Source organism: Dicentrarchus labrax, unplaced genomic scaffold, assembly GCF_905237075.1.
Source record: "Dicentrarchus labrax unplaced genomic scaffold, dlabrax2021, whole genome shotgun sequence".
Taxonomy (NCBI): Eukaryota; Metazoa; Chordata; class Actinopteri; family Moronidae; genus Dicentrarchus; species Dicentrarchus labrax.
The window spans coordinates 4,062,563-4,077,404 of record NW_026136709.1 but is presented as its reverse complement, the minus strand read 5'-3'; the positions used below and the strand labels follow the sequence as shown (position 1 = coordinate 4,077,404).

The 14,842-nt window shown below is 41.6% G+C and overlaps 1 protein-coding gene across 11 annotated transcripts in view; it reads left to right on the top strand.

The window, feature by feature from the left end:
* The window catches only part of LOC127369687 (microtubule-associated protein 4), a 115,094-nt gene that overhangs the window by 25,954 nt on the left and 74,298 nt on the right, over positions 1-14,842 (top strand). For 3 of the 11 annotated variants that reach the window (XM_051411267.1, XM_051411262.1, XM_051411259.1), the window contains exons 1-3: positions 437-533; positions 2,573-2,761; positions 6,745-6,801. In XM_051411267.1, the coding sequence (XP_051267227.1) occupies positions 470-533; positions 2,573-2,761; positions 6,745-6,801 (310 nt within the window). In that variant the 5' untranslated portion in view covers positions 437-469. Of the gene's footprint in view, positions 1-435; positions 534-2,572; positions 2,762-6,744; positions 6,802-14,842 lie in introns of those variants that run through there. The other 8 variants (XM_051411260.1, XM_051411264.1, XM_051411265.1 and 5 more) reach the window with 6 other exon arrangements.

Below are 14,842 nucleotides of genomic sequence, written 5' to 3'. Positions count from 1 at the left end.
CTATTGACTAATATATTATTGTATGTTGTAGGCACAATTAGGATTTCCATTAAACTAAGAGTTCCTGCAAAAACCATAAAGGACAGCCACAGACCACAAGAACACAAAAGCCCTTTTATCCACATAATGCAGTGTACACTTTCTGCTCTCTTTGTGGTAATGAGCACATCATCCAGCAGATGGGGCTGTGGAGTTATATTTAAAGTTTGCCTTCTACTCCTTAAGGAAGCTCAGTGATCTCAGAATAAAAGACTTTTGTCCACAAACTTAGAAGCAGTAGCTTTGAAGAGTATTTGTGTTAATATGTACTTTGTCATTAAATAGGTCCAGGTTGGTGATATGCTGTGTTGTTGGCTGCTGTTAAGGAAATAAGGGTGTTGATGTCACGTGAGCGTTGTTGGCAGGGCAGCCAGGTAGAGAGGAAACTGTAATAACTCGAAGCTCTCAGGATTGATCCGCTTTGCAGTAAATGTGCTCTCTTGCACCGTCCTTGAGCGTAGACCTTGAAGCCTGTAACCTGCAGTTTGAACAATGTAAGAACAGGAAGTTGAACAGAGAGGGGAGACATGTTTTTGTACAGGGCAAGAGAGGTAAAGTGCACTGTAGACGATGACGGGAGGATTGTTAAGATGGAGACGGGACAGATAAACACAGCAAGTGTGTGAGCAGCAGAGGAAGGCTGGCTGCTGCCGGCACCGAAGAAGATAATCTGGCATTATAGTTGGAAGATGACACAACATGACTCTGCAAATTCCCCTGGTGGCCATTGGTCAGCTGAACTCCCAGACAAGCTGATGACTGCTTGAATCTGTGTGTGTGTGTGTGTGTGTGTGTGTGTGTGTGTGTGTGTGTGTGTGTGTGTGTGTGTGTGTGTGTGTGTGTGTGTGTCTGAGTCCATGTTTTGGTACAGATTGTGCTCTTGTGTTGTACCAAGTCATGCATTTCAGATGAAACTGCCTCCTTGTGGTAGAAGGTGGTATTAGATTATTATTAGATTAGCCTGAACTGATAAAGAGACTCTATTTATTGCCCACCAGAGAGGTCAGAGGTCAGGCTCAGGCCTTGCAGCTGGTAGACATTCAGTGTGGGCGCTCGGGGGCTCTTCAGCAGAATGAATGCCTGCCATCACCGGGGTTTGGATCCAGGTCCTGTGGTCCTGGTACTGCTTCCAGTGACTGGTTTGATGCCACAAACCTGGGGCCCAGTTCAGTTCACATCAGATTTTCCCCTGATCACCAAAAGTAAATAGCTTGTGATGGGTCGGCTGTGGCTCAGGTGGTGATCTCAGGGTTGGTGGTTCGATCCTCACCTCCTCCTGTGTGCATGTTGAAGTGTCCTTGGGCATTAGCTGAACCCCAGGTTGCTCCCCAGCCACTGGGTATGCACAACGCAGCAAATTCCTGCTGGACTCAAGTTGGGCTAAATGGAGCGGCGTGCGTCAGGAAAAGCATCCGGTGTTATGTATGTGGATCATCAGGTCTCCATGCTGGTTGGGCGGGGCCAGTTGGAAACAGACGTAGAGATTGTGTTCATCATGCTTGTCAGATTTAAGACTTCCTGGGAACTATGATGCAATAGGCTGTAATTTCTGTTGTCATACAGAGCTTGGGTTCTCACCACTTCTCTCCATTTCCATCTGTCACCCTCACTCAAATTCTTCCTCCTTCCCTCAGCTTTACCTTCCACTTTTTTCATCTTTATCTCTTCATTTCAGCTCCAGTTTTGGCCTCCTTCTCTCCGTTATCAGTACAGGCAAACACTGCACCTCGACAATGTTAACTTTACAGGAATTATTAAATAGCTTTGTTTTTTAAATGGCAGCCATTAATCAACAAGGATGAGGTTAAAACTGGGATATATTTGCTTAAAAAGGTAAAGTCTTTTAGACACATTCTAAGTTACATATTACCGTTGTTCTGGTAGAATGTTTCTGACTGTAGTTTAGCATATTGTTACTAGGACTAGTTTTTAAGGATTCCACATCATTTTAAAGTGGTCATATCTCGGGACTATATAACTGTAAATGAAGTTGATTTTAGAAACAGAACTGTGGATTATTCATTATAAATTGATGTTTTCTAATCTTTTACATTCATATTTATCATGTTATTGGTTACAATTTTTAGTTATTCAGTGTTTCCTCTAGGATTTTTTTTTAGCAGTGGGGGCAGGCCCGTCCGAAGGGTGCATAGCTGAACTGTAAACTGTGGCTCGTAAAGTGACTAAAAGAAACCAGCAACTGTATCTACAACAGTTGCATGGAAGTGTTAATGAGCCTTTGAGAATAAGACTTTGTTTCATTTCTTCTTCTTTCATTCTTCAGTATGTGGACTGAAACATGCACACAAACACACAAGCACATACATGCTAAGAATCCCGAAAGATCCTGAAAGTATTTTTCAAGGGAAATGGGTCCGGCTGTAGGTGGGAATTTCTACACATTCAACCCTAGTTAGGACTTGTCTTTCTTTATATTCTTATCTACTGTTGCAACTTCTTATAGTTCTATTTGTAGCTGGACAGCGTTATTCAACAGGAGATAACATGTTTACTGTCCTCTGTTTGTGTGCAGCCATGGCGGAGTTAGACCTGAGTCTGAGTGACGCGCTGACGGACAGCGTTCCCCAGCCGGGCCCGGAGAGCCTGGTGGAGAGGGACTTTGTGGCTCAGCTGGAGGCGGAGGCCTTTGACGATCAGGTCGGAGAGACGGTGGGAAAGACAGACTACATCCCCCTGCTGGACAATGATGACACCAGGGCAGGTGAGACTGATATGACGAAGCCCAGTGCAGCATGGGTTATGTGGATATTACTCATCATGACTGCAAGTACAGTACGAGAGAGAGCGAGAGAGAAGAAGGGTTTCCTGTTACCATATATGACAATATATGCCGTTTTTCATGTCCTTCTCCTTTCTGAAGGTGAGAACTGGGTGGCAGAGGTGACAGGAAATAATGAGGAAACAATGAGAGGTAGAGGAACAGTGGTAGACAGATGAGAAACAGAAACGTAGGCAGGAAAAGAAAGATGAGGGAAATTAAGTGAGAAACAGGTCGTGTCACCCAGCATAGTGAATTCATTCAATTTATAAATAGAGCAGGAAGCAAAGACGCTCATTCACCACTCAAATAAAAATCATAACACAAGTTTTAAGAAAACATATCTTCACACTCAGTTGGTATCGATCCATGCAGACATAGTCGTATTTTACCTTTAAAATTAACAACAAAATAATTGTAACACTTAATATAGTCGTGAAATATAGTCAAGAGCTCTGTACTTGCAGTGCATGTAAAGGGTTATTATTGAAGATCCTTGGATTACTCGTGTTCTGCTGAAAGATTAACTTCACTTAATTAGGATATCCTGTGTAGGCATGGGACAATATGAACATTTTAATGTCATGATTATCCTAACAAAAATAGTTGCGATTCATGAAATTATCCCAATAAGTACCGAAATATACTTAAAACTCTCAAAATGGCACTAAAACATACCGGAATCACTTAACTTGCACCTCAGCTGCTTATCGTTCCACAGTATTTCCAGTTTTTGTGTGGGATACAACGTTCAACCCGAGCTTTCAGCCATGGTGATAGGTTTAGGATTTTGGAATGACTGGAAAGATGCAGGCTCCCTCTTGTGGTAATTCAAAATAAATCAGGAAATGAATGTAGGACTGTACGTTAGCGAGCTGGACAGCTTTTTCTAGTCAAGCCATAGGGAATAATCACGATTAACGTGATCATATAGTATATTGTCCCATCCCTAATCCTGTATAACCGAAACCTGAGTTAATGTGTCCATTCATAATGCTAAGAGTAGCAGAGAGTGTGTTTGACTTACATTTTCCTGAACATACTGTTTTTACTACACAGCTGTATCTGCTTCCATCTGTCCTGAACGGGGTGAGGATCTGTGTTATGTAACATGAGCTGCAGCTGCTTCTAAATGACTAATAGTATCAGGCACTGCTGGACACTGGCTGCCATTTTGGATCTGCTGGGGTGCCATTCAGCTGCAGGGGAGATAGTGGCCTGAAGATAAGTGAGGGTAGCGGTCGTTGCTTTGAATGTACCAGCCGCCTAGAGCAGTTTGGGAACTTCATAAGGAAAGCAGTTACTGTCCAGATGCCCCGCCCGCTCCAGTGAAGGCGCTCACGGTTTAGTTCCGAGATCTGTGTGTCCTTGACCACCCTGCCTGCTTAGAAGAGTCCAGGTCATGGGCCTCGGATGCCATTGTGTCATCAGCTGATTATCACATAGACAGTAAGAATAGAGTGAGGAGATAACAAAACTAGTAAAACATGTGTTTGTCATTTTTCATCCTTTTTGAAAAATCAATTATATAGGTTAGTCTGCTTCTCTGTAAGCATTTCAGATGATCGGGTTTGGAAAGCTATTTGTGTTTTAGAGACAGGTTTGTGTACTGGTTTGCTGATATATCTGCTTTCCCCCTGTAATTTTAACTTCCATGCACTAATGTCATTTTAGCCTATTTCGGTACACATGGAATTATGATATCAAGATACTAAATGATTTACCATTTACCAACAAAATAAGCAAGCTACGTAGAAAAAACAACCAAAAATGACCCTCATTATCATCATAAACAGCCACAGAATGCATTGAGTGAGCACAGGCTCACCTCCTAACATTTCCAACAGAAATAGCCTCAAAAGAGCGTCGATGTACATCTGTAAGAGAAGCAGAAGAGTTGTATGAACAGATTCTGGATAGAAATGCAATGGCGCTCCTCCACTAAAAGCTCAGCAAATACATAAAGTCTGGAAATAGAAGAGGTCGAACACTGTACCAGGGAGGTGTAAGAGCACCACTTGTTGCTCAAAATTGATTTTTGCAGTGTGAAAGTAGATAAAATATCTTTTATTAAGCTGCCACAGCAATAAAAAGAGAGAGAGGCTCAGAAACAGATAGGTATAGAGGGAGGTGAGTAAGCAGATAAATAAACAGTAGATGGATCAAATAAACAGCTGAGTGAATAACCAGATAACAGGAAGTGACAGTTGACTCAGCTCTCGGGCCTGTTTTGGTTACCCAGACACTTTGGTCAGACAGTCAGACTGTGTGTGGGCACTTGTCAGTGACAGGCGGCTGTAGGACGGGCCGTGGGTGGTGTTGCCAGTGATCAACTGTGGCACGCTGCGTGCATTTGGACAAACGCAGACATGCTGACACACAGAGTGCCAAACAGTGGGGCGAGGCGGTCCGAGGCGGTCCACAAATTATTGTCCTCTGTCAGCAGGAGAGCTAGACGGAGGAAGCACAGTTTTGTTTTTGTGTTTGTGTTTTTTGTACCAGAGTTGTTGGTGTTGCAGTGCTCTGATGCACACGTACTGTAATGTGTACTCCTGGTGGCCGACGTGTGTTTGATGAGTGTCCTGTGCTTGTGTTTCTGATCTGTGGCATTTGTGTCTGTGTGGACACAAATGTATCATACTTTGTGTGTGTGTGTGTTTTTGCATGTTCTTTGGGGTTTTTTTTGCATGCCTACAAGTTGATGTGTTAATGTGTGTGTACTGTACATATGTGCACACATGTACTGACAGTAAAAAGTTCTTGCTTTTGTGGCTTCATGTATGCTTGTATTTTTGTTAGTTTGCATGTGTGTGTGTGAAAGAGAGAAAGAAAAACACACATACTGGCGTGTTAACCAGCTATCTTTAGGTATAACTCAAGGCTGGCACATTTTAAACCTGGTTAGATCTCCATGCTATCATATGCTGCACAGCTATCCTGCTCCAGAGCAAAAAATCACTCCCACAGGATCCCAACATGGACTAAAGTACAGTAACTGAACCCCTGCTTCCTTCCAGTGGTTACACCAGCACCTTGCATGGTAGTGGAATTATGAATCCCGCTGCTTCACACCCTGCATAGCATTCAAGCTCTAGGATTGGCCTGGCGATCACGCTCGTCAGGAAACCTACAGTAAGGTTATAAAAAAGTGCTATATATGTTGTATAAAAAGTGACAAAGTGTGAGTTTGGCTATACTTATGGATAAGAGGATTACATTTATTTATTTTTTTTTAATTATCTTTCACTTGTGCGAGCAGGGGCGCCTGGTTAATCCTAGGGCTTGAATGCTAAACGGGGTGTGTCTTGTTATGAAAAGCAGTGAGATCCATAATAGCACTGCATGGTAGCTCACTGCTATCGTTGGGTGGAATTATTTTGGATAAAAGCAGTCCATTTACCAAAATAAATGTTGTGTATGTGTATTTCTGTGCATGTATATGCATGTGTATTATGTGTCAGAGCTTTGGTGTAAAGCTGTTGATACACAACGTGCTTTGTGTGTTACATACTTGTTTACCCGTGTGTCTGCTGTGCACATTAGATAAATACAGTGTAGTGACTCAGCGATCAGATGACTCAGCGGTCAGATGTCACACAGATTCACCTCCTCTAACATCCCACACTGACACCAGCCAATATGTGCTGCCCTCTGCCTGCCCCAGCCTGACCAGAACAGGCCTGTGTGCTATTAACAGGCAGATGACACTCGTGCCCCGTGCTCAACGACTATATTGAGGTTCCCTTTAAAAAGCCTCAAACTTCCGGGTCAATGGTTTCCATTTAATTCCAGGATCAGTCTGTCATATCTCCGCTGTACGAACCAATACGATGCAGTTTGATTTCCTATCTCGTCAAGCCTTTAGCAATTTAGCACTTAGACAGATAGTAATGTGTTTGCTTGTTTTTGTGCGTGTGTGTGTGTAGACGCGGGTACTGCGTTGGAGAATGGAGAGCAGGATGCTCATGGGGTGCAAAAGCCTGGTAAGATATATCCCACAATTCCCTCTGCCGTCGGTCAGTCTGCTAAGGCCGCTTGGTCATCCTCATCCACCAATCATGGCCTGTTAGTCTTTTCTCGTCTTTCGACCTTATTTACTTCCTTCTTGTTCTAGTTGACTCAGAGTGTGTGTGTGTGTGTGTGTGTGTGTGTGTGTGTTCCAGCGTCCCTCAATTCTCTTAAGTACAAGGCTGCTGTATGCGTGTATGTTTTGATAGTTTATTGGATTAAATTCAAAGTGGCAGAAATGGGAAAATATACAATATAATAAAAAATATAACAATGAAGCTTAAAAATAAATTAAACAAATTAAATGAATAAATAATAAAAAGTCATGTTAAGAATTGAAATAAAGCCATAGACAACCAAAACAGATAAATCACCAAGAAATACCAATCATTTTTTACATCTTAGGCGAGAAATAGGCAACGCAGTAACAGAATCTTGATTTGTATCTGATCAGCACTGCCTAGTTTGACAGTTTGATCTGAGTTTGGTGCGTTGAGCTGGATGGACTCACTGAGAATGAGCTGTCGATCACAAGGTAGCCCCGCCCTAAAGTATACCCTGCTTTATGGTCTATTTTACTGTTAAGAGACCATCATTTACTAAATGAACATCATGCTGTATGGAAGTACACTTCAAATTAGAGATTGAGACCATTAACTTATAATACATCAAGTGAGAAGAAAGGTCATTTTGTCATTACAGTCAATACAACCAGGCCATGAGAAAGAATTGAATTCACTTTTCAGACCCAGAAGCTCTGTCCACATATATATATTTTTTACAATGATGAGTTATGTCCAACTACCTTATGTGATTTTGGGTAGTTGTATCCTCAACAATGCATTATATTGTATAAATGTAAATGTTTTAAACACTGAAATGTCATGAAGTAGACTGCTTATTTTCCATCTTATTCACCTTCTATTAGTGAGGGAGGTGGGATCTTGTATAGCCTGTCTGTGTTTATTCTGAGAGGCAGAAATCAATCAGTCTAAAGATTTATGAATAAAATGCTCTGCATAAAAGACAAAAGAGTTAATCAGTAAAGACTTAATTTTCAATCAGTTGAGAAACACAAATTAGTTCATATCGATGCACGAAAATTAATCTTAATTGACGACAGGAGACTGTCAGATTGTCGGCCTGGTAACATCAATCGCACTCCTTTTAATAAATGTAATAATAAAACGGCCATTGAGGCTCATTTGCACAAGTCCCTTGTATTCAGCAGTTCTTTTGTTTCTTACATTGTTATAGTGTCATCTCATTTTGGAGATAATTAGCTGCGGAGAGGAGATGCAGCTCTGGAGAGGAATATTTTTCGTGTCTAATGAACAAACCCTCCGTCTTCCCCTCTGGCTGTCTGCCTACACTGAAACAGGCCGAGAGAAGAGCTGTTTCCACTGTGTGTTTATGTGTGGTACATTTTGGAAACCAGCTCATCAGTTTTTGTTTACCCAGTTGTCTGGTCTCTGGTCATACTTGCTCCCCACACACTCCTGTTCCTCAGTTCACTTTTTCTTGATGTCATGCAGTTGTTCCATTTTAAACTGCAGAGCTGCTGTGCATGTCATTAGCGAGTGAAAGGATTTTGCATGGGGGTATAAATTAGTATGTGAGGCCTCCTCTGCTGCTCCACTCCTCCACAACATGCAGTCCCCATGGCTGCACATATCTGCAAAGAACAGCGTGTACAAAAACCCAGAGTAACGGACCTTCAAAACTTTGGAGCACACAGACTCAGAGCTGAAGTAGCGGCAGTCTGATCAGATTTGTGTTTTTTGTGTGTTTGGTTAACCCACATTTGAGTGGTGTATTTATTGAAAGTGAGCGACTGCACTGTAGCTGACCGCAAGCAGCTCTGATAAGAGCCCATGGTGCAGGCAAAATGCAAGTGTGTTTTCTCACATGAACAGCCCAAGGAAAGATTTAGCTTAGCTCAACCACCTTTTTGGAGATTTAATGTTCATCCAGACTAGTCATAGACTAGTCAGCCAATTGATCGGGCCGATTATGTAGCATTTTGAGATAATCTGCATTGGCCTATCAGACACATCTTAAGGTAGCTTTGTCAGTGTGGCTGTTGTGGAACGATGTTAGTCCTCTCCCTTGTGAGTTTAACTCGTCCATACATTGATACGTTGGAGCTCGACCATAGACTGTATACACTAATAAATAGTGGACGAAGCCATTGGGTTTTGGAATACCATTTTGAAGTCTTGAGTTTAGCATTATGGCCGTTGCCATCTTGTTTTGTTTTTTTGGAGCCAGAAGCTTGGACGAGAAGGGGGAGCTGGCGAAGATTCACATTGTTCCGCTCTACCCTGACTGGATCTGACTGACAACCCAAGCATCAATGATGCTGTAAAAGGACTTGAAACTATAGATTAGCATGGATTAGAGTCATTTTTTCACAAGGTTTAATAAAATATGTCTTTTGCAACCAATGGAATCCCCACACTGAAGCTGTGGAACTGTGGGAAGGATAAAACTGTCAAACCTGCCCACGGCCATACTGTCTGTGGTCCATTGGGATGACAGGAAGCCTTGGTGGGATGGATGCTGGTGACAGTGGGAGGAGTGATCAGCATTTAAATCTGGCATCTGTGTTGGCATGTTCACCACTTGGCTGTTTGGCTGTTTGCATGGCATGATGGATAGCTTGTGTTACCATGGTTACAGAGCTGTACGTGTGCATGTGTGTATTCCTACCGTTGGAAGGATGCTCAGTTTAAGTTTTGGTTAAACTATACTTCCAATCAGAGTACAGTACGGGGCATGATATCATTTTCTTCAGTGGGCCTACTTTAGTAGATAGAGCATCTGGGCTTGTCGAGGTGCATTGGATCCATTCATCACTGTTATTCCAGCTGACCCCGGGGAGAGGACGCAGGCGGTATAAGTAGTAACTGGGTCAGAGAATTGAGAGCGTAAGCTGAATCCTGACAGAGCAAATGCAGATGTGTGTATATATGAGTGTACTGTGTTTGTGTGTTGAGATGCCGCATGTCACCTCCAATGCATGGCGCTGCTGCATGGGATGTAAAGTATATGATATAGAATGTTTCCCCAAATATTTGACCAATATAAGACGATGAGCAGTGTTCAAATCTGACATCAGATCAGTCTCGTGATTCTCATGTTGGTCAAGTATTTGACATTTGTTAGATGAGTTGCAGTTGATTTTGTGACAGCTTTACTAACCTGCCTTCTTCCTTTTTTCCCCCTTATCCCTCCCTCTTGTTCTACTTTTTTCTTCTTGGCCCTCCGCTTAAACCCATTTTTTATATATATTATGCTCTTATTTCTCTTAATTTCTCTTTCTTTTTCTCTTTTTTTATTCTTTCCTCTATTTCTGAATGAACCATCTTTCGTTAATGTGCTTATTTTTCTTCTTCTACCCTTTCTTCCCTTCCTCTTGATTGCTGCATCACCATTTTTCTCATTTTCCCCTCTTCTCCCCGTTATTTCTCTTCTCTTCTCCTCTCCCAATCCCCACGCTTCAGAGGACTAGAACCCGCCTCCATCGCCATGCCGACCGTCAATCAGCTGTGCTTCCGCTTCTGTGCACCTCTTCCCTCTCTCCCTGTGCGACACACACACACACACACACACACACACACACACACACAGCATCTACTCTATCCATGGCTTCTTTGATCCAGTTTGAAGGGGAGAGTCTTAGGTTGTGGACAAGATACCACATTTACTTTCACTCATGACAGAACTCACAGACACACGCACAAACATACACGCACACAGTATATGTGCACATGCACACACAGCCATGCTGTCCTGACTTCAGCACACGCTGTTCCTCCACATAATGCGTCTGCACACTGTGATTCTCTCCGCTGGGCAAACTGGGTGTCTCTGACACACAACTGTTTTTGGACATACACACGGTCCCATTTGAAATTCAATTTGTATTTTGTTTTGTTGTTTTTGTCTGCAGTCGGAGTTACCACTACTATTTATTTCCACTGTGTCCAATGAAATGTTCTCTCCTTGTCTGTTTCTCTTTGATCACTTGTTATTTGCAAATTTGTCCAATATTGCCAAAAATAAATACAAAGTCACTTCAACCTCACGTATTGAAAGCCCACTGTGGCATAAACAAAAAATCTAAATGAAAAAAACATGCACATCTGTAGCCACTCTAGTTTCTCTCTCTCTCTGTCTGTCTGAAGCAGATAGTAAGTTCAGAAGTTCACACACACTCACAGGCAGAGACACCATCCAGCAGCCAGCCCTCATCCTCCTGTCTGAAAGATTTCAAAGTTCCCAACGCTGCGAGCAGGATCCGTCAACACCCAGCAACCAGCCCACATGTGCACACACACAAACATACCCAGCAAAGGACTATTTGTATTTTTGTCAATGTTTTTTTCTATCAAATACTTTTGATGGTCACCTCTCTTCAGAACCTGGACTCTGTATCCGCTTTGCACTGTTTTCAATCTTCCTTTAACCAAATAGCTAGAGAAGTAAAGCCTAAAGCCAGACCTTCAGTGGACAATCATTTATGTAAGAAACGTCCCCGTAGTCTTTGAGCTGCCTTTTATTCCATTAACTGTAATATGTAGTTCGTTCTCAACTGATCTGATGATTTTGAATAACTGATAATCTCAGTTACTTCCTTCTGTTTGCTTACTAATAACATTATAGGTTTGTTGTGTCTGTTGCTGTATATTGTCATTGTGCAGGCAATGAATTCAGTCAGTCAATCAAAGTTCACTGAAAACTAACTTATCAGGGCCCAGTTAGCCACAAGCAACTCCAGCCTATAAAGAATATGTGTTGGTTTGTATGTATATGCAAAGATATGAACATATTGGTATTCTGGAATCCATTTTTGTTTTCCTGACAGATTTTTTGCTTTCAGTTGTGAACAGTTTTCATTGGAACTACTTTCTACTAGGGGTGCACGATAATTATCAGGACAGATAAATGATCGTCTGATAATGGGAAATTGATATTATTCTAAATGATCAGGATCATTAAATTACAACTGATAAATTATCTGTTGATATTAATAATATTGTATTTTAAATTCTTATGCAAAATGATTGATTGGGTTTCATAAAATATAAAGCCGAAGTATGTTTATGTTTTTTAATGAACTTTACTAGAAAAAATAAATGAACATTTGCAGTCAGGTTAGATCAGAGCTATGGAATATTAAAGCATCCATCTTTGCGCCTTTCTTATCCTCAGTTGTGTAAAAACTACAACTTATAAACTGTATCATGCATCCCTACTTTCCTACCCAAGAAATAGTCCCTGTGAAAACTGTTGACAGAGAAGTTTACAGATTCTCCAAAGAAACCAGGAAATCGTTTCTACAAACACATACGTTTTTTTGTGTGTTTTTGGGGAGGGGGTCTTTTTCATTCTTGAGTACCACGAACACAATTCGATTGACCTCCATTCTGTTAGGGCAGTGGCAGTAGCAGATGGTTGGCATGGTCAGACCAGGGCCGAATTGTTTTTGTTATTTGGTTGAACTAACCCTTTAAGAAAACACTTTGTGTGAGGCGTAGTAATCCTGTGCGATGCCGACAAGGCTGTTTTCTTTTAAAATCTTAACAAGTCATTGGCCTAACAGAATGAAATTTAAAAGTGTGATTTGTACATGAACACCCTTCCATCTGTCTGTGCATGTTAGCAGGCAGAGCACCACTCATTATCACACGTATGAGGCTCCTCTCATAGAGACTATTTCAGGGGTTAGAGGTCAAGGTCAGCTGCAGACACAACAACAGCTGAGTGGGTGTTTCACTCTTCCGTCCGATGTATTGTGTATTATTTGGGGATTTGGACTATTTTACTTTTTAGATGCGTAGAAACATATATGTGCCACAAAAATTTGGATCCAGCCTCTTTCATGTGTTTGTTCCGAAAGGTATCTTATCTCAGAGTGTCCTTTTTATAGATGTGCCTCTCTCTGTTTGCCTGCACCTTGTGCTAATAAACCAATATATAACACACACTTACCTGGCTTTTGGGTTTCTCTTTCTTCTTCTAACCAACCTGAACTAAACCTCTTATCTAATGTCTAACTGCTGCTTTTGTTCCTTCTCCTAGTTGCTTTCTATTCCTGTCGCTCGCAGCCTTTTATATTACGTGAAGTATTATTTCAGATATTCGTATATCTTAGCAGCTTTTTGAGAGAACAAGACGCTTAGTCATCCTGGCTGTAACCTTTGGAGGCAGTGGGTTTCTACAGTGTAAAGCTTAGAGATTAGTGCGCGCCGCAGGGAAATGATTTTCTATTGCTACTGAGAGATGTGCCTCTGCGGTTACAAAACAGATTTCTTTATTACTCTTTCCTTTTTTGGAAAGAGAAAGAGAAAAACCATGCTGTGGCTTAAAAATACACATAGAAAGGGAAATAAAGGGAATTTTCCTTTTTTAAAGAAGTTTGCCAGCTATCAGTATTTTATAGCCTGTCTTCCAAAATCAATGACGAACTGAAGTCAGGTTCCAAACATGAAAGGAGATGTACTACAGCAAGCACAGAGTAGATAGAGGTAGTATGACAAAAGCTCATCTACTTTTTCTCTACCTAAACAACAGGTATTGCATTGTTGGCTACTGACACCAAGGTGCTAATAGCATCTAATGAAAGTAATCTTAGTTTCAGCCCTATTAAAGTTCCCTTTAACACTTTTATGGCCTTGTTGTGTCCACCCCCAGCAGGGTGAACAAAAGGCTGTATTGCTCATGCTTTACCATCCACTATACTGTAACCTCCGGAGATCAACCTGACCTGTGCGAGCCTCTCTGTCAGCATGGGTGTTTGCGTGTGAGATTCTATATGGGGCAGCCTGTCCTACTTAGACTCAGAGAGTTGTGGTGTGGGTGATGTAGGGAGAAAAAGAGAGGGAGATGAATTGAACAAGTCCTTTGTGTAAGCAGATGTGCTTTTCAGCGGAGGGATCGTCCCGTACCTTTCCGAGTGTACACCACAAACACACACTTGCACGCACGAACATCCCAACCCCCAGAGAGCCTCATCCCGAACAGCTGTTCCCCTACATTACTTTTAAAGAGGGTGAGTGAAGGACAGTTCAAAAGATACCAGGATTTAAGAAAGAGTTGGAGACTTGGGGAGTGGTTGTACATAATGCATGGATAGACCCTCAGAACATTATGTGCATCTGCCCACACACAATGTCATGCTTGCTGCATGCTTTATACATTATTGATCGACTGTATGAGGCGTTACATCATAGGCTCAGTAGGAGAAAATGTTTAACAGCCTGCAGTTGGTCCACCACTTTGGTCCAAACTGAAATATCTCAACAAGTGATTGGATTTTCATTCACTGTCCCCAGAGGATGAATCCAAATGACTGTGGTGATCCCTTTTTATCAAGTGCAGGTCAGAGGTTTCACACATCCAGCTAGATATCTTGTGCTAAATTTATTTGTAACAGTTGGGACAGTTTCTCACATCCTCATAAGATGTGGTGCTGATAGATGTATGTCTTGAGTACGAGTGATGGATGTCAGTTCATACATTAGAACGACAGCAACATTTTAGTAGTTAACTATTCTAGCCACGGTTGGGTCGACATTTGTGGTTGAGAGTGAAATAACAATAAATCATTTTGATATTGGTTGCCACACAGCTTTACTTTGACACCACCATCTGAACAATTTTTACGTTAGCTCCAGGACAGTTTCTGAGGATCAAAAACAAACTCGGCAACCTTCATTTTAACTCAGTTTTTTATTACAACCTCACAGAGTGTGGCGTGGCTCTGTAGAGCCACTGTTGCAGAAACTGGTTTTCTTTGGTTTTTGGTTTTGTGACTTTCAGGATCTTGTATTAACATATTTTTTTTTCATTTTCTTTATGTAAGAATGTTAGAATACTGACCAAGAAACTGAAACTAATGAAAACTTGTTGGAAAAACTACCAGTTTGTATCAAACCCGCCTTAACCTTCTTTGCAAGTCAACTCCCTTTATTTGATTGAAAACCGTAACTCCTAGCTTTCAGCTGAGCA